This window comes from Salminus brasiliensis, chromosome 15, assembly GCF_030463535.1.
Source record: "Salminus brasiliensis chromosome 15, fSalBra1.hap2, whole genome shotgun sequence".
Classification (NCBI taxonomy): Eukaryota; Metazoa; Chordata; class Actinopteri; order Characiformes; family Bryconidae; genus Salminus; species Salminus brasiliensis.
This window is the reverse complement of record NC_132892.1, coordinates 24474242-24501580: the sequence shown is the minus strand read 5'-3', so window position 1 is coordinate 24501580 and position 27339 is coordinate 24474242. Positions and strand designations below refer to the sequence as shown.

The following is a 27339-nucleotide window of genomic DNA, read 5'->3' as shown; positions in this document are numbered from 1 at the left end:
GTGACATCACCAAGCCTGGAAGAAATCTCGTTTCAGCCTTAGGTTTGGCTCGGCCGCAGTAAGGAGCTGAGAAGATGAATTTTCTTTAATCGTCCTGTGGGTTTTCTCGTCTAGCCGTGCTTCAGGGCTCCGAGCCCGAGTGGAGCCGGGAGGGTCCGATCCGAGCTAAAAACCCCGCGTTGGTCCTCAAGCTCGCCGGTTGGGGGTTTTGTTTGTCTTGGCTAGACACACACGCCGACAGGAGCCCGGAGTTCAGGAAGAGGAGTTCAGTCGACGGTAGGGACCAGCACCCCGGCTTTATCTAGATAATAACTGCTGAGGCGCATCGCTGTGCTACACAGTACTATTCACAACACTGGGCTGCATCAGTGTAGTTAGATAGATAGATACGGCTTTATTTAGCTAGCTAGTGTTAGATAGACGTTAGAGGTGTTTGCTTTTGCACAATTATGCCCGCTATAAGCCTTTACCACCACCCGGAGTGGTTGAGATTGCTTTTCTGGCCAAGCATGTGTTTATTTAGTGAGGAGACGCTGTTGTGAGGAAGGGATGAGAGGGCTGGGCTGTGAACAGCTGCTGGTCGCACGCCCTAAAAAAACGGCCCTCTGCACAGACTGAACCCGTCCATGTATCTAATAGTAGCTAGCAGCTAGAGATACCTCAAAAAATAGACAGCGAGGGCTCGATTTTGCTTGGTTTTATTATTCAGGCGAATAAAATGATAGCTGAAATGCATTCATCCTAAATGTGTGGTGCTCATGAACCCAATGCATTCAGCCATTGTTTGGCAGCAGCCATGGATGGCAGTGCAAGTCAGTAGCTTACCGAATATAGAGCCATCCTGAAGGATTTGGTGTTTTTGTGTGATTGCAGTCTTGGTTAAATTAAGATCAGGGGTCATTCTGTAACGCCCTGTTGTTGTTGTTGTAGTAGGTGGCTGGCTGTCCGGTTGCCTGGGTCAATGGAGCAAACCCATCACCGTGGTGGTGATGAAGAGCAAGCAGCACCACCACAGTACCCTTTAAGGAGTTACAGCTAGACAGGTGCTCCTGCTAAGCAAGTGGAGGCAAGTACTTCCTCCTACTCAGATAGGAACTGCGCTGGACACACTGCCTGTCATCCTGTTTACTGGAGACATTTACCAAACGTGCTTAGAAAATCAATAGCCTGTAATGGAGCACAGTAGGTTCAGATGTCCTGCAGGAGATGTGCTGTGAACAGCGTTGCAAAGCCTGGGGCTGGGGGTGATCAGCCCGAATTGTGGACTGTTCAGATGAAAAATGTGCCTTTAAGGGGAATTCCACTGCACAATTGCGGAGCTCATTTGTTGAGAGATGAGCCAAGTCTTTCAGTGTGGTTTGATGTGGGATGGTTGATTATAGAGAGGTCTAACCAATGTGGTTACTTTACAATGTTGGTGACAGGAACCAGGCTTCGGGCCTTGAAAATCAGTGGAATTCCCCGTTAACTGATTGACTTGACTTTGGGCCTAAACTGACCAGCTGCACAGAACCTTTGCTTTGTTAAACGCCTCCCCCTAGTAAGTGTGTGAGTGTGTGTGTTGTCCCACCTAAGGGTGAGACTGTTGTTAGTTTAACTGTTGTCAGATGTTAACGTGTGGTTTCTGAAAGGCTTGAATTACTCACTTCAGATCTGCATCACACTGTGTGTACATTACAGAGGTTTAAGGTCACTGCCGTCGTTTTGTCTTGGACTAGAAACTGTCGGTCGTCCTGATGTCCGTTTGTATGTATGCATATAAATGGGACTAGCATTGTTCAGCATTACTGTTACTACTGCTAGACGTGTTAATGATTGCAATATTGGCCAGATGAGACTTGTGATTCTTGGATCCTTCTGAGGTTTCTTTCTCCAGCTTTGAAAGGCTTACATGCTGTGTTTGGTTTGATTTTTTTTTGTCGTCTCTCCAGGTTTCTGTAAAGCTGCTTTGCAACATCAGGTTGTAAAAAGTGCTATGCAGATACTTGACTTACCTAGCCAAATGACCCTGCTCTTTGCATACAGAAAATGAAGGAAGGTGTGGCAAAATGGGGATCTTAAGTAGCACATGTGCCGTGAAAGATGTGGGTGACATGTTCTGAAGTGTCTATTGGCGATATTTTTACATTTTGATGCACCTTTCTGGCCATTTGTTTTAAATTTAAGTCCGTACACCCTTACACTGCTGTAGTTGGACATGTTTCACTAAACCATTTGCTGCCATGTGTCAGCTGGCATGCTGTTCGTCCTATCTACATTTCCTGGGCTACTTTGCAAGATATCATATTAACAAATGGGTGGTTTAAAAGTGACAACTGCTGCAGCCCACTTGTGTGAACACACTGATGTTTGACAATTGTTATTAATGACCTGATGCGCCCTGTTTCTCTGGGGGGGTGGTGTCGTCTGCACTGTGAATGTAAACCCAGGGGGGTATTTTATGACTAGTCACTGGTCAACTTGGGTCAAACAATAAGGCCAATGTCCAATAGGAGAATATTTACTGAATCTGCTTATAGGAAGTCTTGGAGGCTTTGTGAAACTCCTCATTGCAATGTTTGCAAATTATTTAATAATTTGTTTATTTAAAAGAAAAGACAATATAATTTATCAGGGTGGTTTTAAAAGAAAGTTGTGGAACTGTGAAGTTGATCAGATTGTAGAATTGCTTAGTCTAGCTGTTGAAACATCAAAGCCTGAAGTTCTCCCATAGGGAAATTTGACATTGGTGGCTTTTTGTCCGTCTTGTGATTTATTAGGCTTGCAGTTTGTCTTCTGACTGTCTCAGCATGTGGCTGACTTTAGACCACTCATGGGACAGAACATGGTTGCTTGAGGTTATTTTAGACACTCTTCGTGAAGAGCCCTTGGCCACATTGGCTCATTAGGCAGCTCATAAGTGAGTAGAGCTGTTTCTGGAAGTCATTCCTTTGCAGCATAAATGTCCCTGAGGTTTAAATGAATAAAGGTGACTGTGGCTCTGTGTTGTGGAACATGTGGAGGCCGACCCTGGAAGCTGTAACGGTTACTTTTGGTGGTGGCCATCAGCGTTGCATGCAGTGAGCTAACGATTTCATCATTCTTTGAGTCAACAGTTTAATGGCTTCTACAGTCTCTGGCTCCTCTGTGCTGTCTGTCTTTGTGTCTGTGAGTCTAAATGATTGAGCAAATGCTTGTTTTCATCGCTGAGGTTTGGTGTTTTTGGCTTGCTGGCTCTTAAAGGTTTCAAGCTGTGAAAGCTTTGGCCACCTGAGCTGTCTAAATCTGTCCCGATTGTGCGAAACCACTGCTTGCGAGAAGCAACAACGGTGTGACAGCTGTTTGAAGAGTTGAAGAGTCTCTGTGAAGTAGTTTTTTCCCTAAACTTCCAAAAGTTGTCAAATGGTTAAGGCTTTCAGAGTGGCTTTCTTCAGCTTATTTACTGCTCCCGCTGTGTTCTTTTCCGGTCTGATACCAGTTTATGAGTTTGTATGTTAATCATTTTATAGCCATCTTGCACAAGCTTTGATGAGCTTGGAAAAAGAAATTAACGCCTGTGCCGGTGCATGCAGCTCCACCCTCTAACAAAATAAACCCTAAAATCACAACCCTTACAATTTACATTTGATTGCTACATGTCCTGTCATTTGAGCATGGGTGTGTCCAAAGCCTCAGCCCCACTCGTCTCTCCCTGCTTTACACTGATGGACTGCACCCAGATATCTAGGTTTGATGTCGGAGCGTGATTGGTTTCAATCCACTGTTATGAATTAGATTTTTTTTTTTTTTTTTTAAATAATTTTAATGTTACTTCAGGTTGTGCATTTGGCATCCTTTTGGGCTATGGACTATGGCTGCTGGAGCTTATGACTCAAACGTTTGAGTCCATTTCATCAGAAACCACTTTAACTGGAACAAACGCTTAAGTGGACGTTTCCCAGAACCGCAGTGAAAGTTTCATAGGCGACTGAAATACTGTTTTTTTTTGCAGCTGAAGGACTGGCTTGGAAATTAAGGTGATGTCAGCCTTGGTAGTTGTCAACAGAGGCTTGGCAGCTGACTGGCTTATATCCTGATCTGAAAACACACACACTCTCATGGTGTTTGGCATGTAAGCAGACTCCTGTGCCCTGTTTTAATCCACTTGTGCACGGTCCCTATCCATTACTGAGCCCTGCTGTGTGCTGTATGCAGACCGCACTGTGCCAAGTGACTCAGCCCATCACGCCATCATTCACCATCTGTCTGTCTCCCTCTCTCTCTCGTGCTGTATATATGCGTCTCTCTCTCTCTCTCTCTCTCTCTCTCTCTCTCTCTCTCTCTCTCTCTCTCTCTCTCTCTCTCTCTCTCTCTCTCTCTCTCTCTCTCTCTCTCTGCATGTGTATGTAACTGATCTCTACAGGGAAAAAAATGTTGTTGGCAGTATTGGCTTTCTTTTGGGGTGTGTTTGCCACTAACAAACCAGTCGGTCTGTCTGCCTTTCAATCTGATGGTCAATCTCTCTTTCTCCCTGTTGGTGTCTGTGGCCTCTACAGTGTTTCGGTGATGCTGAAGAGGGGGTGATGGGGACATCAGGGAGTACAACTGTACGGAACTTGACTTGTGTGAAATTGGAGATAGAAACATTTCAAACACAACTTTGTCAATAAAGCAAAACCTACGCAGCAACAGTCTCTTGGAAATCGCATAAAGCATATTTACTGCAGAAACCTCAGTCTAATGGAAACTGCTGAAGTTGCTTGGCAGAAAAATAATCACTTGGAAAAGCGCAAAGTTAAACCTAGCTTGTCTCTCTCCTACTCATTTTGAAAACATTTTTTATGGTTCACCCGATGCCCCAGTCATGACTTTGCCCAGCCCCCCACCAGCTTGGCACAGTACAGAAGACAATAGAACCTGTTTCTGTCTTAATCCTTACAATACACACACCCCATATCAAACCCTTCAGGGTCTTTACACCCCTCCACCCCACCCGACCAGTGCTAGACGCTCGCATACACACATGCATGTCTGGTGCTAATCCGGTTGGATGGTAGAGACACTGTCTGCTTCAGCACGGCTTTCCTGTTTATCTGAGCCTTCATGAGCAGTTAAACCTCCCTGTATTCAACCCTCTCCAGCCCCTTTCACTATTTATTCTGTGCAGTCTCTTCGTTTATACACTAACATTCAGTCTACTGCAGACGCTGCCTTAAAGGGAAAACCGATTTGCACATTCTTCTTGAAATCTCTTGTTTTTTTTGAGGTCCTTAAAAAAAACCAACCCATTTATTCGTTATCACGATTCAGCTCACAGCAGTTTAGCCCTGCCTATTCACACAAATTAGTGTTTCAGCTTGAACTGGTTTTGATTGGCTGCTCCATATTGTTAATGTGTGTAATGTATTTTGAACAGTTATTAAAATCGCGTCTGTTAGCTGGGCACCAAACAGAACTGTGATGCAGTGACAGACACAAAATTGACAAAAGCAGAGCCCTCGTCCTATTGCATCTTTATGACCTATTATACATGTACACGGGCATTTGTAAAACTGGGTTTTTTTACTTTTAAATACTGTCCACACAAGCACTGTTTTAAAACAAGACTCTGCAACATCCACTTTGCTTGTTGTCTCACCAACTAGAGGTCCAACTGGGTCACAAACTGGGAGTGCTGGATATAGCAGACACCCCTGTTCTTTAATATAGTGTAGGGGTGACTGTGCATTTGTGTAAATGTGTGACAAGTCCTGTTAGTAATGTTAACTAGCACTAGTTTCACTGTGCTCACCATTGCACAAAATTGACTAATTCAAACGAAGGAGATGGCGGTGCACACTTGATGCCAGTATTTTTGCAAAAGGTCTATTTTTAGTGACCTGTTTAATGGAAAACTGGGTTTTTGCCATTGTTTTATAAAGCTTGCCAAGTTGACAACAGTTGCTATTATTGAATGTGTTTGCAGGTGGTACATGAATACTTTACAACCATCTATGTGACCCAGCAAACAAAATTGCAGTCAAAATACTGTTAGGGTTCAGTTGTTTACTATATTAAACTGTACTGTATTCTTTAAAGTATTGAATTTTGTTTATTTTGCAGACCTCCAGTGTGGGAATAACCTTAATGATTTTCAATTAAAATATCCATTGCGCTGGAATACTACACTCTTCCAGTTAATTCCTAAATATTGGCAGTTTGTGCGTCAGGCAGAAGTCGTTTGGTCTTCTCCTGTTGGAGTACTCACAGAGCTGTAGCTGAAGAGGTGTAGTGTTACAGAAGAGCCGCAAAGTGCCAAACAACGGACTCTTCCCACACTGCAATGCTAAAGTAGTTCAGATGCACTGTAAAGGTAGAAGTCTTCCACAGCAGGGCTCCAAGCCAACACTCTGCTGTGATAGCCAGAGCAGTGATAAATGGCTGGTGATAATAAGTAGGGTTGAGGGAGGGAGGGAGGGAGGTAGGGGGGGGGGTCAGCGGTGAAGAATGAAAGGTATGAAGGAAAAAAGAAATTTCAGGATTTGTGTGTGCACCAATGGCTGTTTGGTGGCATGGTGAGACCGCAGCCTTTTATGGTTGTGTTAGGAACGCGCACACAGCCTCTGATGATGGCTTGTTTATTGCTTGCATCTGTACCCCCCTCATAAAGGAAGAGATATGGGTTTTTAATCTGTGCTTTATGGACACCTACTCACTGACCCTCGCTAGAGAAGTAGTAGTGGACCCAGTCCTCCAGCTGTTGTCAGTGAGAAGCAGTCATTAACATTAATACTACTAGGCAAATACAGGGGAAAAAAAGGTCCCGTCATAGAGGCCCAGTGTGTAGCTTAGACTCCACCTCTTTCCACCTTCTTCACTCTGATTTCTATAATCAAATGCCTAGTTTTGAGGCTCAATTGAGGCAAAGAGTTTAAAAGGGATGTAAATTTTGGAAAATGGTCCAATTCTAGAACGTTGACGTAACGGGCTTGACCTTGGTAATACAGTCCAATGCCTTGACTTTAGGAAACTGTGGTGGTGGTCATACTGGAGAGCAGCACATTACCACCACCTCCATACTAGTTTTTGGAGTTATGGTTTGCTGTGTAAACAATAATGGCAGCAATTTTTAAAGACCTACGCAGTAAGAACTCCACTTTCTGTTCATAAAAGCTTTAGTTGGATGCAGCTGCATTTCTCCCTGATCTTCTTTCCGATCCACAAGCTGGAATTGCTTAAAATGGAGGGATTTCAGATGGTAGAAAGATAGATTGGGTTGTAGTGCTGGCTCTTATATCAAGAATGCAGGATGTGGCCAGTGTGCAGCTGCACAGGAACGCCACACACACACACACACACACACACACACACACACACACTCTCTCTCTGTCTGATTGTTACAGCTGTTAAAGTTTAGCAGTCAACAGAGATCCAACACTGGAATGTAAGCGAGCTGCTTTCACTCTGGGCCTCATCATTACATAACTCTGTTATACATTCCTTTATTTTTGCTGGTAATTGTACCTCTTTTTACTGTCTTCCCACCCACTTGTATATGAATGTGTGGTGTCCTTGTGTGGGTGGGTGTGAATGATCCACATTTACACTCCCTTTCAGATAAAATGGGTCCTAAAAATGCAAGTGAGCGTGGCTTTAATGGTCAACCATTGACAAATTGTGCTCCATTTGAGTTGTTAAGGGGTGGTGATGGATGTGACTGCACTCCCCTTTTCATTTGATTGCATGTAAGCCAATATTAATGTAATTGATGCTTTATTTATTGTTCCATTTAAATATCATAACTGCATAAATCATTCATCTAATATGTACCAAGATCTTGAATAGGTTGAAATTGGATTGATTTGGGTTTGGAAAACTGTTTTGCAATTCATTGTAATATATTGACATCTAACGAATCACAGCCCCACTTGGATTTTCAAGAGCCATCCTTGCTGCCTTTATGGATCATGTTCCATATTTTCATTGGGTTAGGATCAGCACAGGCATCATTGCTAGTTTTGTCTCCTCAGTTTGCTTCGATTTGAAAAAAGATTTAGAGCGTCTTTGTTTTCATTGTTCACTGTAGCCTACACGTTCATCAAAGCCTCGTGACATTTCAGTCTGCTCCTAGAAGGCTGTGGTAGTTTGCGTCATCAGTCAGCCCACTTCCTGTAGGCAGTGTCAATCTGTCATAAAGAAGCAGGGGTCAAATAAAGTTTTTGATGTGCTTGTTAATTGTGATGCACCCTGACCCTAATGGCATATTGGTTACATTAAGCGTCTTGGTTTTCTTTTTTCTTTTTTTTCTTGGAATTCAGAATTCAATTCAGAACATTTAGCAATGCAGCAGAAAATGGGGCATGCAAACAATCACATGCCTTAGGTTATCATTGTTGAGGTTTGTTTTCAGTTGATGGCTTTTTAACATTTAAGTACAGTGTTTAAAAGCAGAAGCTAGAAGTTAAGCTAAACAGGATAATAAGGCGCATGTGAGTTTTATACACCGTATGCAACCCTCTGGACTGTGTGCTTTAGTGTGGGTGTGTTGTAGGTAAAATCGGGAGATGGACCTTGGACCTAATTGGCTACCCAGTTACAACGGTAGTCCATTGTGGATAGCTGGGGCCTTTTCTTTTGTCTGTCACTCTTGCCGGCCTTGGGCCATCTTTGGGTTAATGCTGCTGGGGATCTAGTGTGTGGCTTTACTGGAGTAGGGTTTAAACAGTGGGGGTTGGCTCACTTCAGTATTGTGGGCTCTGTTGATTTTCTGCTTTCCAAGCTTTCAAATAACTGAATATAAAAACCTGTAGCTTTTGCTACAGTTTTCACTCTATAAACTGCTTGAACTTATTCCACAACAAACAGAACGTGACTGTCGCTACATGCAAACTTCATGTATGTATGTTTTTTTTTTTTTTTGGGGGGGGTTTGGGATGCCTTTTAGGATGCCTTTTAGGATGCCTAGGTGCGTGGGTCATAAAATTCAATAATTTGTGCTTTCAGTTAAATAGGATCCACTTTGAAACAAGAGCTGTGCTTTAGTGTTTTTAATCTTGCCCTATGGCCACAAGCTGTTTGCTCCCAGCTAACAGGGTGACCGCAAGCTAACAAGAATAAAAACCCTTGACACCTGCACCTATAGCCCCCCCAGATGCCTTTCCCTTCTCACATGGCAGTTAGGCAGTTTAATCCCTGCCTCAGATCATGTGTATGTATTGCTTTCATACAGTCCATCCCTCTGAATTAATGCACACGCTGAGGATGCCCACTGGACTGGGCAGAGTGCAAGTGCAGTTTAATAGGCATTAAATGTGACCCACTTAAACCCAGACAGATGTTCTAATACAAAAAGAGAAAGAAGGCCAGAAGATTGCAGTGGCACGACTTGTTTTCAACATTAACTCTGCTGCATTCTCTTCACTGGCTTCCTTTAGCTGCTTCCAGCATCAGATTCCAAACCCTGATATTGGCCTACAAAGCCAAAAATGGACCAGTTCCTCCGTACTTGATGACAGTGGACAAAAGCCGGTCAGTACCAGGAGCCCTCCGAGCTTCAAGTATGGCTTGCCTTGACCCGCCATCCCTCAAGATACATGGAAGACCAGCATCCTGGCACCGAAGTGGTGATACAAACTTCCCCTGGGAGTCTGAAAACACCTTTTCTGAGAGTACTTGGGTGACGTGTAGTTTTATGGTCTCCATGTTGACATTTGTGTTTACTACTATGTAGGCTTAATAATTATCTTCGGATCCTAGCCTATACAAACTAGCTAAGGGTATTTTCTGAGTAAACACAATATACACAATTTACATAATATAGAAAGTAATACTTATCAGTAATGTACAATGTAGGGCTGAGTTGTGTTGTACCTTGAGAATTGAAGTGTGGAGTGCTTTCCTAAAGAACTGTGATCTAAGGAGCTGTTGAGGTTGGAGGTTTGCTCCTCTCATGATTCTGGTCAGTGATTAAAAGGCAAATGCAGGAGTGTGCAGGTTTGGGTGATAACTAAAAAGGCCTGCTTGTGTTGTCTGGTCTAGACAGTAGTCTGCACTCATCCCCTCAGAGACTGAACAGTTTTATGAGCTGTCAGATCTCACCCCTACAGAGGCATATTTTTAGAGTTGTTTGTGTCATAAATGATGAAGCCGGGACTTGGAATTTGTCTGTTTGCATGGATGTTCTGCTGTTCTCTCAGGCCAAACACACACACACACAGTCAAACCAGGTCAGTTATAATCTCTCGGTCTCTTTCTATCTCACTCTCTTTTATTAATGAAGTAACAGAGTAGATGGAAGGACCGGTGTCTTACAATGAATTATGGATGAAAACCTCACTGATCTCTTCTCTGTCCCCTTGATATAAAGAAGGCTGGTGTGATGAATACACAAACTGAAAAGAGAGGGCAGGTGAAGTAGGAGAGATTTGGATCAGTTGACTGGCATTAAACTAGCAGTGGGCTGTTATTATAAACATGTGTGTAATATGCAAAAACTTCAATGAAACCTGCTGGTCAGGATTCTCTCTCGTAAACTCCAGTTTTGGTTGAGGCGTGGCCTCATGACTGCCTTATCTTGGCGTGTTCATTCAGTTATCTGAGTGACTAAACTGCAGGCATTGTTTCAAACAGGTTGTGTTTTGGACTGCTGTTTCAGAACGTTCCCCAGATACATGCCCAACCCCTGAAGTATACAATAGATATGTTGTTTTTCAAAATCTTATGTTCTGAGATCCAGTTAGGACTTCGACTTGTATATAACATGTAGGCGAGTTGTTTTACTGTGGTTAAGGGAAAGGGGGGCGTTGAGTGCACATTTATATTTTGGGGTTTTTCTGTAATTAAAGCCGCATTATGTAGCATTTTACTGTTTCAAATTCATTATGATCCTCCACTGACCTGTATTGGTGAGAATAGTTTCTATTGTTACTCTGGACACCTTTGGTGAGACGGGCAGGAAAACACTTGCAAGGACTGCATAACAAGCGTCCTCAGTTTGAGCCACTCCTAATGGACAAGCTTTACACATGCATTAGTTGAGTGTGAATTCCACTTCTCAACTGTAGGGAGAGCCCAGAAGCGAGGAATGTCCATTCTTGCATAATGCTGCTTTAATCCTGGGTCAGAATGACAAAACGGGTCAAAATATACCTGGAATTACCTTAAAATTGAAGTTACCTGAAGTAAAAAATTAAATGGTGAAATATTGGGGTAAAATTTTACTTTGTTACTTGTAACAATTTTGTGCACTGAAAAATATTTCTTAAATCATCTTGTATTGCTGTGTTGCATCACTGGTACAAATGGTGTTTGTTTTTTTTGTTTTTCTTCTAAATGTTTGTCAATTTATCATTTTAACTGGCAAGAAAAAACTTTGCACCGACAGTGAATCAACTTGATTCACGATTCAAAGATTTACACCTCTAGAACATGCAAACTGAAACAAATTTGTATGAAGGGGGGGAATAAATTCCTCCTCCCTGCCCTGTACATCGCCATAGAGATGCAGCAGCATGACTGCTGGGTGGTTTTTCATCAGGGCCGTGCAGAATAATGACCTCACTCTTAATCATCGCTCTTGCACACACACACCCCCCACTACCCCACGCACACACGCACACACACTCCATGTTTTCATCTTGTTTCTGCCTGTTTCTTCCCTTTACCCTTGGTAATGCTGTCTAGAAGAAATTGAATTTCTCCACTGCCTTCATTTTATTACAGACAGTTTCGCCCCTAGCTCGTTGGCCCAGGCCAGGTTTGAGTCTACATAATAGCTGAGCTACCCAGGCCATCTGTGTAGCTGCTGACAGGGAACAGATCTCATGGGGAGGGCTGGGGGAGGACGACTTGGGGAGGAAAAAGTAGAAAAGAGAGGAGAGCTGAGTAGAACTGTAGTGAGGGGGAAAAGCCATGAGGGCAGCGTGGCTAAAGAAGGGGGAACCTTTAGAAAGGACAGGGGTCAGTGGGTGCACTGGCCTTTTCTTTACGAGTCCTTCTGTGCTTTGCTTTGTTCTTTTATTCTCTCAGTTTTGGCTTGACTAAGAACTCTGCAGGACCAGGTTTCTGATTCACTCTGGAATGGGCTGAAGAGATGGAGTGGACAAAACTGGCAGGGGTTGGATTTGGAGAAGGACAAAAAACTGCAGCAGGCCCAATATTGTGATGCATGAGCGGTGCATTTATTAGTGTTTCTGCATTAAAAAAGTCATAGCGGATTCATTGACCTACTAGTGTTGCGGGTGCGCAATTACAACACATTCCTTCTGACCTTTTTGGCTATATTAAGCAGCAAGTGAACGGTCAGTCCTTGAGGTTGCTGTGTTAAAGAGCAGGAAAAATGGGCAAGCTGTGGCATCTGAGCTACTTCGACAAGATCCAAATTGTAAAGGCAAAACTGGGTCAGGCATCTCTATACGTCAGTTTTTGTTCTGGCATATAGTGGTCAGCACCTACCAGAAGTGGTCCAAGAAAGAATATAACTGGTGAGCTGGTGACCAACCTGGGCACTTAAGGCTCATTTAATGCAATCCCACCTCTCGACTTGCGGGACTTGAAGGATATGCTGAAGTCTTGTTGGCAGATACCACAGGACCCCTTCAGAGGTCTTGTAGGGTCCATGCCTCGAATGGTCAGATCTGTGGTGGTGGCACAAAAGGGTCTTTGGATACTAATGTTGGGTACTAATATTTTGGCCGATGGGTGTATGTTGAAGTTTTTATATGGCTATTGACTGCTGTGAGTTCAGTGTAGACAACTTTTAATTTTGCTTCTAGTTTTTTAAATACATTTCCAAAAACAAGATTGCAGTGACTAAGCAATTTTCTTAGGCACACAGAGTGCTTGTTCGTATTCTTGCTGTATGCATGATGGTAACTGTACCTTTATTTTCTTTTTTCTTTGTAGGAAACTTGGCCAATCAACACCCAACCCTGGCTTTAGTGCATACGGCACTATATCCAGTGAGCGTGTACCACAGCCTACAAAAACTCACCAGGCAGCGGTGGAGATGAAACCTGATGGGGTTTCCACAACGCCGGCAGAGCCAACGGAAGCCCTTGGTGCGGCTGCGATAGATGAGGAAGTTGCCAATGAAGAGCAACCCCAAGAGGACCAGGGTCAATCACCTCCACAGCCTGAGGAGTCTGAAAATGTACAGGAAGGAGCAGACTCGAAAACGCCTCCTTCTGAAAAGGAAGCTAATGGCAAGACGTCGGCGCCTAAAAACACGACCAAAGCCCCAGTAAAAACCAAGTCTGGTGCAGCAGCAACTAAGACAACTGCAGCCTCTCGGCCGGTTACAGCTCAATCGCGAGTGGCCAATGGTGCCTCAAGGCCCGCCACAAACGGTGCAACCAAGAAACCTGCAACTGCAGCAGCAGCCGTGAAGAAACCCACCTCAGTTGGAGCAGCTGCCCAAGCCAAAAAAGCCCCCACTGCTGCACAAACTGCAGCACCAAGGACCCAGACAAAGGTAGTCGAACGGAAGCCTGTTGGTACTGCCAGACCAGCAGTGGCATCCACGAGCAGCGGTACAAAACCAGTGGTAGCCTCAAATACAGCAACGGTGCAGAGCAAAAAGCCTGCTGCAGCAACCAACAATGCTGCACCGAAGCCCAAAACCACAGGTAGGGCAGTATATAATCTTATTGTCATTAGATTCAGCCAGTTTGGTTTGGTAGCATTTTTCTACATTTTATAGTTTTGCCTAGACAATTTCTTTTCGTTTTCTGGCACTGATCCTGAAATCTGTGATACCAGCCAATAGTGGTCAATATCTTGTGAAAACCAAGCTATAAAATTATGAAATAGTCATATAAATAAATTATCACTATATTTATCTTCTGCAGCACCAAGGCCAGCAACTGCACCTGCTGCCAAACCGGCCGTTTCAGCTGCTTCCAAAGTGGCCCCTGTTACCAAGACCAGGTAAGCCAGCTATCGAGTTAAGGCTAGAATGTTGGGTGTGCCGTGCCTTTTTTTGCCCCTCCCCCTCCCTTGAATTTGAAGGAGAGGCATTGGTCCATGAATGATCTAGCCTTCACACAAATGGTCAGTGGTGTTGCTTACTGACATTTGAGAGCAGGGAGTGCAATGTGAGTGCATCCAACACAAAAGATTGGAGTAGTGCTTGAAGCAGTTGGACTGGAAGCGTATTCACCCCCTACTAACCAACGGACAAATACTGAGTAGTACTCTTGTAAATGGTAATTGCACTCATCAGACCTGATGCTAATGTGTTTTAATTTGAGACAGTGTAGGGAGCTCCTTAAAGTTTTTCTCAGGGCTTGGTTAGCCAATATTTGGCCTCCCTGTGAAAAGTGACTGTCCCTGTTAATGAGAGCTTCAGAATTGGCACCAGTTTTTTGTGTTTCTTCTCATTTTGAGGTCAGTAGTATTCGTGTAGGGGACCTTTAAGGATTCTCAAGAGTCTCCAAATTGAGGCTACACATGCAAAGCAGTCAGTTCTAAGGCTTAAAAAGCTATCTGGCTTCATGATGTTTGCACATAATCTACCATTAAATCTTTCTGTAATCCTTATAATCTTTCCACTGGGTTGCTGTTTGCGCTCCCTATTCGGAGTTTTGTTAGCCAATCAGAAAAGTGCTTAATGAAACTGTTAAAGGAGGCATACTGGAAATATAGGATCTTTTAAAACTGAGCCTCCCTGGGTGGGGAAGAAGAGAGCTGTGTAAGATTTAGACTTGAATTGGGTGAGTAATCAAGAGGGTAGATTTTACTTTAGCCAAGTCACTTAGGTTGACAGCTGCCAAAATGAAAGCGGTTTGGTGGGGGTTTGCTTTGAAAGTGCTTACTCTTCAGTAGTGGAGAGACTGCATGCTTTGGCAGTGAGTTGACCTCCTTTGCATGTTTGACTCAGACAGGGACCAAAGTATAAGCCAGTGACCAACAAACAGGAAAAAGAAAAGTTGAGCTTTGATTAAAAGAATACTTCAGCGTTTAAACTCAGTTTCTGGTCTGCCACATCTGCAGCGTTCTGACAATGCCCACGGACAATGTTTGATGTATTTGCAATAACTTGGTAAAACCTTAAACCTAATTCAGTACACACTTTCAGTGGGAACCAGTGAGCCAGAGTTTTTCTGGAGTGCAGTCAAACATTCAGTTGACCATTTTCTTGCTTAATGCAGTGAAATCTGAAGACTGTTACTCCAACACCAGCAGGATAAACTCTTTAAAGTAGGGCAGATGTCATGAGTTTTCTTAGTCTAACCTTGGTTTTGCAGATCATTATGTGGAAAAATCATTTCTACATCTAAATCTCCGTAATTTTGAATGTGGCATTTGCCTTTTGTGTAGCAAAAATGTCATGATGAATTCACCAATAGAAATATTCCAAAAATGACTTCCACATGGTTTATTATTATTATTATTATTTTTTGGTAAAGGTAAGGTAAATGGTCAGCATTATGTAGCCTCTATTCTGTGGTCGCATACACTATGAATCATATGGGCAGTCAATTATTATGCTTAAGTTGGGGAGCAGGAGAAACACTTTGCATAGTTTCCTAACCCAAGATTAATGATGAGACGTGTGGTTTCGGTCATGCTGACTCGCTCCTACTCTTCTGCCTTGATTTATTTCTCTCCTGTTGTTGATTTAAATGTTCAGCTTTTGTTTTATTTGCATTATCTAGTGATTGTCGTCTTGGTGAAGCAGAAAAGCCTCAGATTGGATTTCTCTGTACAAACATGTTATTGGCCTACTATTGTTACTAATTAACCTGCAGATGTACACTAGTCTGTGTGTAAACCCCTGTGTTGACCCTGTTAGTAATAATAGTCCTGGGTTTGAATAAATGAGTGCTATCCCTTGTTTTATTCATATGAAATGTATCGTTCTAAAATGAACAACAATACGAAACCTAGAGTTTAAAGGTTTACTATCCTGCTCTACCAGATCAGATAGGATGCTGCTTAAGTGGTTAAAAACCGCTCAGTAGTTGGTCAAACACTGCTAAAGTACATGTAAACATGCAGGCTAAATGTCCGTTTCTGTAGATTTTTCTAGATTCACTTTTTTGTCCTCGTTTTCGATGAGGGAGATTTCCCATTCTCTTCTACCTGCTGCTGTTCAGTATTTGAGTGGGCAGATTTTTGGCTCTTTGACAACTTGCCATTCATTGGGGCATGGTTGTACACTCTTGTACTTCTTGTTTTTAAATAATGGTTGTAAAGTATACTGAATACCGGTTCATTGGTTTGTAGTGGAACCCCTTTTTGTGCAATACAGAGTAGGCTTGGGCAGTATAACTGTAATATGGTTAAAAAGTTGACGGTATCTCAATGAGGATGGCATTTTAAAATCATGTGTCAAATAAGCTCATTTCTCAATATGCATTTGAGAGAATGTGCTTTTCCCTCTAAACGTGTGAGATTTGAGCCTCAGTTACAAGCAGATTTTAAAATATTCATGATGCCATCAGGAAAGTGTACCGTAATAGAATTTCCCATATTGCCCAGTTTTCCTTTCTCTCTGCCACATGAATGGAATTCGGACATATAGTTGGAGACCTTTATACTTGTGTTCACACAAGGATGATTTGCTTTTTGCTCATTGTCCTGTGATATTTATTTATTTATTTATTTATTTATTTATTAATTAAAATGACCAACTCCTTTCCCATTACTATGCATCACAGCACTGTCTGACAGACCCCAGAAACCAGAGAGGGAGGGGTGGATTTTTATCCTTGTCTTGGCCAGGCTTTGGGTTGCAGCTTAACAGAAAGATTCCCTCTCCGTGTCTGAGAGAAAAGACAGCCATGTCCCTTTCTCTCTGTCAGTTCTCTGGCTTTTCTGTCCATCACACAGCCTCTGACTCAAGCCTAGCTTCAAGCACAACTTTAAATTCCTTTGTGTTTTGGCGTTGGCTGGGATGGGGGGGTGGAGGGGGGGGGGTGGTTGGCTTTAGCCTGGCTCTCATCTCCCCAGTCAAGCCTCATAGATTTTTCTGGTTGGGTAAGCTGTGCAGCCAAGCTGGTTTTGGATGGCAGTCAGGCCAAGCAAACCAGAAATGTTATCAGACAGGGTTGTAATTTACTGTGGCGGTGGAAGAAATGCTGTGTGCAGGAGGAAATGTCTGTTTGCAATTACGTTTTAGCTTCACTAATCCAAACGTTTTTAAGCGTAATATGTTAAACATGGGCCAGTTTTTCTTGAGACATTGTGACGTTGGCCCACTGCAAATTTTGAGAGCTATGTAAATATTCTGGACCAGCTTGAGTGTACAAAGTGAATATCAATGGCTTAATGAATTCTGTTTGCATGTCAGAAAGGCCTAGGGTGAGGCTAAAGCCTTGCACCAGATGCTTTGAGAATTCTCTAATGGCACTGTTTAGGGTGCCTGTAGCTGTTTGTCTGTCTAAATTGAATATTCTTATTAGAACTACACCAATGAATGCCCTCCATCTTGGCACTGGAGAGTAGCTGTGCTGGGAAAAGATATTGTTCTTAAGAACACCGTTCTTAAGTTAAACTACTGTCTTTCCAATTACTTTGTCTTTGTTTGTTTGTGTGACCTAGATCAAGAAGTCCATGTTTGAATGTTTGGGTCAGCTCAAGCATAGCAGTTTGCTTGTTATTGTGCTTAAAAGGCTTTACCTAAATTGTCGATCTGAAATGATTAAGTCCATGATCTTGACAGGGATCGGGGGTTATAGGAGGTCATGCATCTAAAGGCATCTTTTTGGTCAATTTGTGTCTTTCCTCTTAGTGGAAGATATTGTTTCTCTTTCTGATTAGAATTGGATGTAATTGGGTTGTCATTTCAGATGCTGCAGTAATGCATAAATGGATTGTACTCTGGCCTTTATTAGCGCTGCCTATCTGTAATATCCTACAGTTCCTTTCAGTTCACTTGTCTTTGCTGTTCTAGGCGTTTTAAGATCTGTAATTCCTTCAACAATCATTCCTGCTTGTATGGGTAGGCAATATGACAAATATTTTAATCACAACACTCATAATCCTCATGTTCTGACTGCAGAAAGGTGTACCAAATGTTCGATTTTCAGCTTTACTGAAGATGATTTACTGCATTAAATAATGCATTAAAAAGGCACAATTAAACAAGTGTTATGCCTTTGTAGTGAAGGATGTAGTTGGTCAGCACACTTTGAGTACTGACTGCTCAAAAGTCCTTAGTATGTTCAGAAAAGCATGTTTATCACATTGATCGTCTCAAGCTGCATTTCCTCTTTATTTTCTTTAGTCCAAGTTGAGTAGATTAATTGAATATATTAAGAAGTTGGGAGTTCTTTTGTTCTAGTCCCAGAACAGTCGACCATTGTTGTGGACTGATTTTGTGGGGGCGACGTTATACTCCAGGCATTTGGAGCCCGGGCATTTAAACATGCCCTGCATTGTGTGCACATAAGGAGCATGCTCACTGCCCCTTTTAACCACGTCACAGCTAAAATATGATTGCTTCCATGGCTTTTCACAGCCCTGCATTCATTACATGCTGGCTCTTGATGTCCATCCTTTTTGTTTCTTGTTTTTTGAAGTCTTTCCCTGATGTCTTGGTAGTAGGTTAGAAGTTTGATGAAGCACACTCATTAAAGGTCTTATACACAGAATAATGTCTAACTTTTGTACAGACTTGAAAGTCTGACTTTTTCCCTTTTATGTCTGAGATGGTTCATGTTCAGTCATTTGTATCATACTTACTACATACTTTGATGGTACTGTTTAGTAATTTGTCTCAAAGTGATGACAATAAATCAAATGTGTGCTTGGAAGTGGAGTAAAGGCATATGCACTATATTCCCAAATGTTTGTGGACACCCCTTCAAGTGAATGCATTCAGCTACTTTCAGTTGCACCCATTGCTGACACAGATGTGCAAATGCGTGATCATCTAACATCTTGACCTCACTTAATCCTCTTGTTGCTGAATGCTGTGAAATTCTCATAGCAATGCCTTCACTAATTTGTAGGCCCACTGGTGGCTGTTCTGTCAGTTTTCAGATTACATTTATTACACTGTACAGTAATTGCAGCGGCATCAGTGAGGTCATGTTGCCAACAAAGAAAAGATGGAACTGCAGAAATAGTGTGGAAGGGGGTTAAATCTGGATGGAAAGAGCAACTATTGAGAAGGGAAAAGACAGGAAATGATGGATTGAGTCACTAAGTAAATAATAAAAAAAAAGCAATGTCAGCGTAGACTCTTCCCCACCTCCCACACATGAGGAAAGAGGATGAGAACATTGGCCTAAACACCAGCAGAGTATTGTGATCAAAATGGATTACACTCCTTTCAGTGCTCTGAGCAGAACACTCACCCCCCCCATCCCTCTGTTAATTTATAAATGATCCCAGCAACCTCTAAAAATTGCTTTTATAATAGAAGCCCCCCCTTTGTAAATGAAAGTGACCATGTTGGGGAATCTTTTGATTAAATGTTGCCTTGACAAATGGATCAGTTTGTTACAAACTGATTAACTTGACTCTTTAGACACTGAAGACCATTGTGGTCTGAATACTGGTATTAAAAAAAAATAATAAAAAAAGTTTTTAAAAAAATTAAATTTTACATAGGTTTTAATTTTTGTATTTTCCTTACTCTAGGCCTACCACAGCACCCACCTCTCATGCAACCACTTCCACAGCTTCTATAAAACCAACAATCTCCACTACAAAACCTGCAGCCTCCAGAACTGCCTCAGCCCCCTCTGCTGCACGCTCTGCATCACTGCAGCCTTCCAAGGCCACAACTACAACAACAGCAGCCAAGAAAGGTTTTATAGTGTGGTTTTTCACTGTCAATAATTTGTTTCTGGTTAAAAGCTTCAGTAATTTTTCCTAATGTTTTCAGTTGTTTACAGCTTGTTTTCAACAATTTGAATGTCATTTGTTTTTCAATTCTAGATGCTGGGCAAATATCCTCCAAGGCACCGGCCAGGAAACCGATTGCCCCAAAGACTACCACCACTGCCCGCCCTATAGCTGCAAAGCCTTTAAAATCTGAACCCCCAAAACCAGCTGTAGCTGCCAAACGCCTACCTGTAGATACCAAAACTCGGCCAAAATTGGAAGACAATAAGCCTGTACCAACACGGAAGGTCCCTCCAAGTCCCAGAAACACTCCCACTCGGCCTGCTTCAAGCAAGCTGGCTGCTGCGTCCAACAACCAGAAGCAAGCAGGCAGTAGTACTCCAGTTGCTGTAAAGCGCCAAACAACCAAACCGACACAGTCTGTTTCACCTTTGGTCGTCAAGGGAAAAGCTCCTGAGGAACCTGCTGCGGAACGTATGGAAACATCAGCTTCAGTGGCTGCTGTCTCTCCAACAACCATAACTGCTGCAGTGGATGCTAATACAATAGTGCAGTTGGAAGAACAGCTGAATCAAGGGACAAGTGTCCCAACTGAAGTTTTGGGCGAGGATGTGGTGCAAGTGCCTTCCTTAGAACAGTCAGATGTGGAGACCGTTCATGCTATGGAGGAAGTAAATGTTGAGTCTTTAGCTGTACAGCTAGAAGCTGAAGCTCCTATTGTAGTATCTGTTCCTCCATCAATCCCTGTTGGAAATGAATCAAACGATGATTATATTTCAGTTGAGACTCCAATAGTGCAAGAAGTGCCACCGCAAGAACCTGTATCAGCAACACCATTTGAAGTCTCTGTTGCTGCCACCATGATCCCCAAAGACATGGAGGTTTTTGAGAAGGCAGAGCAAGTAATCCACAATGATGCAGAAGAAGAGGAAGAAGAAAGGGAGGGCAGTCAGCAGGTATCCATTTCTGACATGAGTGGTACACAGCCTACTGAGGAGTCCCGGCCTGGTTCAGCTGGTCTGGCTGGGTCTGTATGGCGGGCAGGAGCTCTGCTCTCAGAACTTGACTCTGAGGATGTCAGTTGCAGCCAACAGGGGGCCTCAGAGCTAAGTGCTCCTGGTGTCCTTGAAGGCACTGAAAGTATGGATGATCTAGGTGAGGCTAGCCTGAAAGGTGCTGATGGTGAAGGTGCATCTGCTGGATCTCCAGACTTTGAGAAGGTCCCTGACATTCCTGCCAATGAAGATGATGATAACGAAGATGATGATGACTATGATCGTGTCTGCGATATGGAAGTTGGCTCTGAAAGAGCAGAAGACCCACACAGGCAGTGTCATGACAATGACTATGATGAGGATGAAGATGTGGAAATGGCCAGTGAGGGTATTACAGAGAGTGGGCTTGAAAGTTATGGAAATGCAGATGAAGATGATTTTGCAGAAGACTACAGATTGGACAACCTAAATCGAATGCAGCCTCCACCCATTGTTCCTTCTGCACCTCCTGCAGCCCAGTGGGACCAAGCAAATCCTTTTGCTGATTCCTGGGTACAACCGTTACAAGAGCCCACTCTCCCCTCCAGTCCCTCTTCTAGCCCCAGGCAAGCAAATTTAGAAACTCTAGCCCAAGCTTCTCATCAGGCTTGGCTGGATCTTGAAAATGCCAAAGGAGGCCCCGTAAGTTTTACACAACCTCTTATGGAGCCTGTTCCAAGCTCTCCTAAACTCACCCCAGTGCCTTCTGCAGAGAAGGATGCTAGCTTCAGTCCTGACTTGGGCTCTCATACCCAAGGCATTTCCCAGACGAACACAAGTGGCCTAGAACAAGCTGCCCACAGTTGCAGTGACGCGAGCACGCCTGAGGAGCTACAAGAGTACAACATAATCTCTGGCGTGGAGAACCTCCAGCAGCAGGCCGCACTAGTAGATTCTGTTCCTGCTGCGCTTCCAGACATCATGCAAGATCTGGGCATCCAACTTGAACATGGAGATGAAGAGGAAGAACCTGAGACCTTGCCAGCTGATGACGTGTTGGGTGGTCCAGCAACGGCACCAACATCTGTGCCGTCATCCCCTTCTTCGGCCACAGAAGATGAGGCTAGCGACACTGAAGGAGAGATGCAGATCAGTGAGCCCAGTACAGAACCTGTTGCTGCTGGTAATGAATGCTTTGGCAGTGTACAAGTTGCCCACAACTTATCTACTCTGGAGGAGCGTGAGGAGGCCTGCGCTGAGACTGAAGGAGGTGGTGGTGGTGAGACCCCTCAGTCTGCTACCTCTGCTGCATCCTATGGCTTTGACTGCACCACCACATCCAACTCCAACGCCCAGTCTACCACAGAGAGTTGCGCCAAAAGCCCAGGTATTTTCTCCTTAGAGAATGAAGACCAACTTCCAGATGAAGCCAAAGACCCATCGCTGATCAATGAGCTGATTCTTATTCCAGCCTGTGCTCCCGGTGATGTCGACAAGCTTCATGTTGAGCAGCAAGGAGTTGTACAACCCAACTCGGAGCAACAGTACATGCTCTGTGTGAAGGCTGGTGAGGAACTGCCATTACCTTGCTCACCAAGTGGCACTGAGCCCACTGAGGGAGGATTGGCTAATCCTTCCTCTTCAGAGCACCATGAAGACGCCTGGGACCTTGACGCTCAACATCCCTACTACTCCACTATATGTGAAAAGACTGATGGCTCCTTGGCAGGTAATGTATAGATGGTACTTCATAAATGCCTCTTTGTGTCTATTGTCTCCTCGTCAGGGTCTTCCTGGATTTGTTGTCTTAATGTGTTAAGAAGAGGGAAAACGTTTTAAAAGTAGAGGCAAAAAAGAGGCTGATCTTTCAGATGTCCGTGCCACCCCCAGCATATTACTCGTCCAGTTACATTTATGGGTACATGGCTTACAATTCCTGTATGTGCAATAGCTACTGCTATTTACAATTAGGGCAACTGTTTCTCTCCTTTCTTTTTGCTTTCATTTTTAAAACATGCTGTTTCCTTGAAGAGGCATGAATTATGGAATTCACAGAATGAGTATTCAAGCAAAAGGAACTGTGGAATGGACTAATGACAGATTTGTGTGTGTTTATCCAAACCTTTTTACTGAAAATGCTAATTAATTAATTGATTTTTGTATCATGTTTGTTTACTTGTTTAAGTTTCAGTTGTCTGTCCTCTTTAACCTTACTCCTCTCTCCCTCCATGCACATGCCCTGTTTATCTTCTGCACTTTAGGGTTTGCTTAACCCTTACCCTTAATGTTGTGATAACCGTTTGTTTTTTGAGTACTTTAAATCGTAGCTTTAAATAAAGGTTTGACATTTAACACTTCTTTCTTCCCAGTACGTTTCTTTACATTTTGGAACGGTGGTGATGAAATCCTCGTTAAAGATTTAGCTTTTTTTTCTTAAAAATAAAAAAATAAAGAACTTTTTTTGGTCAGTAGGGTGAAGGAACATTGACCCCTTTTACACATGGTTACTTAAGGCATGGTTACATTCATCTTGAGAATCCACATAAACCAAACCACACAAACATGCTAAAACTGATTCAATTCCATTTGCTCAAACCACTTCAGGAGGTGGTCTGGGACACATTTGAGAGCCATGTTGTCTGTGTAAACGTCCGTCCCTCCTCAAGACTCATTTGACGACCAAAACCCAAAGCCTCCCCACGCAGTAAGTCACATGTACTGCTGAAGCTGTTGCTTTTTCTGAATTCTAGGAAATGCACGCTGACATGTAACGTTGCGGATTTCGAGGCAGCAACAGTCTGCAGCACAGTCCAGGAAGAGGCTAAACCAATATACAACTGGTTGCTGCGCAACGAGCAGATTTCAGTCTGACTAACTGGAGAGTCCTTTGACTACAGGGTGTGACTGCATATGGCTGAAATTTTACCAGGATACAATCAAGATACTAGTTACATGAAAAACCTAGTTTATACTTGGTCAGTTAATGTGACTAGTATGTGGGTTGCATCTAGTATCGTACTGTGATAAGAGTTTAGCCTCATGCATTTACACTTGTTTAGTGTAAAAAAACAAAAACAAAAAAACCTTGCTTTTTTGTGTGGTTTGATCTTAAACAATGGTTTAATGACTTCCATTGAATATAGTTCTTGTTAAAGGTAACACTTTTTTTCTGGAAGTGTATAGGTTTGTCCCACCATGGACAAACCTATAGGCATCCTGCAAGTGTGTGAATACTAATGAAGTAGGCTTCATTCTAAACCTACGTCCTAATTGTCTAATTATTTTTCAGTTCTTTTTATTCAGCTCCATCAGTGACAGTGGTACCTTGTGTTTGGTCCATAATTGCAGCAGTATATCAGGGTTTTGTCAGTTTATACACACAGACCACCAAAATTAGTCACTCACATGAATGATTGAAAGGAAACTGACATTGTAAAAGTTTTGCAACAGAAGGAGAACGCTTGTTCTCCTGTTCCAGCTGGTCTGCTTCCACTTCTGTTCTTGTGTCCCCAAACCCCCACCTTTTCTCCCTATTTTTTTTAAATCCCTGTCTCCTCCTCGACTCCCACCATCCTGAGGAGGAAGGAGAAAACGCGAGATCTAATCCTACGAAGCTTCTGGATCTCATTCTTTATCAAGGTGCTTAGTCCTCCTCTCCCTCTCTGTCTCCCCCTGCCCCCCCCCCCCTTTTTTTTTTTTATTTATTTATTTTTTTTTAAATCCTTGCACCTCTGTGTGGTTTGGTTTTTCTGCTGTTTGTTTGGCACCACAATTCAGGACTGACCAAGTGCACTGCTTTGATCCACAGCTGAATTAAGTTGGGTTACATATACATTTTGAAGAAGTTGCACTGAGTGGACCTTGTCTGTTCACTTGGATGCTGCTCACTACACACATCCTTAAAGTAGATCAGCATCACTAAGCACCCCCCCCCCCCCCACCCCTAACACCTCACTGTATGAACAGCATGCCTGTCGGAACTCAGTTTGCTGTTCACCCTTGTGGCTTACTGCTTGATGCATGCAATGTTGTGTTGTGTTCATGTATATGTGCTGTAACACTGGAGCAAGGTTAGAGGCACCAAAGGAATCTCCCAACTCACTGCTGTCTTAACGTAATATGCATGGTGAGTGCTTGGCCTTGCATGTGTTCAACTAACTGCCCTGTTGAGGAGGGTTGTTGTGTTGACCTCACAAGCTTCTTTTGGTTTGTCCTCTCTTCACAACAGTCAGTGGTTATTGCATATACAGGGTGTGGCCGCTTTCACTGCACAAACAACCTCTGCACCAAAGGTTCTTTCTCTGAACAGTTTTTAATTGAAATGTATTGGACTTAGGTTTTCTGGTCTGTGCTTATCCATCTCTTGCTTAGCTTCCCACTGTACTGCTTTTACACTGAATTCACCCTTCTCCATTTCGTTTTTAATGCTTTATTCCCACTGCACCCTTCACGCTTATCGTTTGCCACATTGTATCTCTCTTTGCTTGTTCTAACACCCGCTTGGACTATCTGCCTTGTTCACAGGAATGACCGCTCGTTCCCTGCGGCAACCATGCGACATCCTCACCATCCATATGACCATGTCGCCCAAACGCCGTTCAAGACCTTATGTGGATCATGTGACCAACCCACCCCGTCTGCCTACTGACCTTCCTCCCAGGATGCCAAGTTCAGGACCAAACGCCCAGCTCCAACGGCTGGAACGTCACCAGCAGCAGCTCCGACAGATCGAACAGCGGCATGAACAGCAGAGCCAGTGGACAGAGAGTCGAGGGGCACAAAGGGAAATGGAGAAGAAAGATGACTACTGTAAAGATGTAAACAAAGACCAGAACCATGTAGAAGAGGAGTTGGAGGAAAGGAAGAAGAGGGAGGAGAAAGAGAAGGAGCTGGAGGACCAGAGGAGGGACCTGCTTCAGCTGCAGATTCAACAGCAGCAGCAAGAACTCAAGCAACGGCAGCAGATCATGCAATGGCAGCAAGAACTAGAACAACAAAACAAGCACCAAAATAAGCACAAAACGGTGACAAAAGTTCTCCTTTCACCTTCTGGGCTTTGCACCATTTATGAGGGACTGGAAACCAGTGATGCAGAAGATGACTCTGAAGATGATGAAGAAAAAGAAATGGTGATGGAACAAAAAGCTGACTATGGAAAGTCCCAAGAACTACATAGCAAGGCTGAGGGCGTCAACCGTCCACCAGAGGACAACACAGCCTCTCCCCAGATACAAAGCCCATGTTCCCCAGAACTCATCCAGAACAATGTGGGGCTAACTGAAACTGCTGCTCCAGACAGCCCTCCTCTTACATGTTCAGAGCAGCCCTCTCCTCTGGAGCTAGACTGGGGCAAGAAGGTTGACATTGTCCAGCAGCTGATCAATCAGACGTTGCTGCTGGCAGGAGACAGCTGCTCCCCGCTACTGCTTCTGCCTGGTGGGTCAGCTGGGACACTAAGCCCCTTGGAGACCAGTCTCTGGCCCAGCCTGTTGCCCCCACTCTCTCAACCTTCTGCCACGGTCACTTCTGTGAGCAGCTTCTCACCTGAGGTTTCAGGTAGCTCTCCTCAAGGGGAGTGGACGGTTGTGGAGCTGGAGACTCACCATTAAAGTTACGGTTAGGCAGGGAGGGCAAGAAATGTGATATTTGGAGCTGTTGGGTCTGGGCCTTCTCTAAACACTTGATGTCATTCACATAACAATTACCAGAATTGGTTCATGTATTTTGAGTAAGATGTGCTCAAGTGTGTAATTGCTTGTTTTCCATCTTGAATGAAAGATGGTTAAGACCAATCATTTGGGATTCTCAAAGTGATTTTCCCCACATGGTCATTAGTTGGCAAGCAATGCATGTGTGATCATAGCCAATGTTAAAATAATAACTGACCACATCTACAGCCACTTACAGTGACTCATGATTTAATGGCCTTCTGCTCAGAGCATCATCCCAACCCCCTCCTCTTTTTCTATCAGTCAGAGCTACACCAAGCGATTTACTACGTTTGACTCCGTCTGCAAAGTATTATGGTGAGTCATTCCATACACTCCAGACGTCACCTCTGCCAGATGGCGTCGCCATTTCACACCAGCCCTCAGAGCCAAAAGGCTGTTTGCTTTATCAGGTTTACAGACTGTCTGGCTACCTGCTATGTAAAGCAGGATGGTTTGATCAGCAAATGGGTCTATGTAAAAAATATAAGGCTACACTCTAGAGTGCTTGTCATGTAAGGGCTGGGATTTAAAAAAAAATTTTTAAGTATATAAATGGGACTCTCAAACTCTGCAGTGGAGGCTTCTAGATCCCAAGATTATGGTCAAACTAGCATGTTTCCAGTTGTCCAATAGTTTGTTTTTCCTGCACAATTTCTTTTATGGAACTAAAGCACTGAACTGTTCATGTTAAATGCATTTAAAACTTCAAATATGAAGAATTATTTAAAGGTCCTGAAAACTGAAGATATGAAGGAACAGGAAGTAAAGATCTGAAGCGTTTTGGACTGATGACCTTATTTAGCATATCAATACATGGGGAGGGGGGGTAATTTATAGGAATTATTTTCAAAAGTTGTTTACCGTTCACTGTTTTAGCAGCTTCTTGGTGGATTGGCTACCAAACAGTTAATACTTTTAAA

At 43.3% G+C, this 27339-nt stretch overlaps 1 protein-coding gene across 2 annotated transcripts; it reads left to right on the top strand.

Moving 5' to 3' along the window:
* prr36a (proline rich 36a) lies at positions 1–27339 on the top strand. Of its 2 annotated transcripts, XM_072657225.1 has the most exons (7): positions 1–276; positions 12841–13562; positions 13785–13863; positions 19528–19697; positions 19828–22095; positions 22180–24347; positions 25233–27339. In XM_072657225.1, the coding sequence occupies exons 2-6, from the start codon at positions 12944–12946 to the stop codon at positions 22446–22448; spliced, it is 3405 nt and encodes a 1134-aa protein (XP_072513326.1). In that variant the 5' UTR covers positions 1–276; positions 12841–12943; the 3' UTR covers positions 22449–24347; positions 25233–27339. The 2 variants fall into 2 exon arrangements, with proteins under 2 accessions (XP_072513326.1, XP_072513325.1); XM_072657224.1 differs by having other exon boundaries at positions 19828–24347.

What these genes read in the sequence shown, in the direction of transcription:
- prr36a (XM_072657224.1), top strand. Translation starts at nt 12,944, where the DNA reads ATGAAACCTGATGGGGTTTCCACAACGCCGGCAGAGCCAACGGAAGCC. An exon ending in ACCGAAGCCCAAAACCACAG is followed by an intron (nt 13,563 to 13,784) that starts GTAGGGCAGTAT and finishes TATCTTCTGCAG; the next exon opens with CACCAAGGCCAGCAACTGCA. An exon ending in GCCCCTGTTACCAAGACCAG is followed by an intron (nt 13,864 to 19,527) that starts GTAAGCCAGCTA and finishes TCCTTACTCTAG; the next exon opens with GCCTACCACAGCACCCACCT.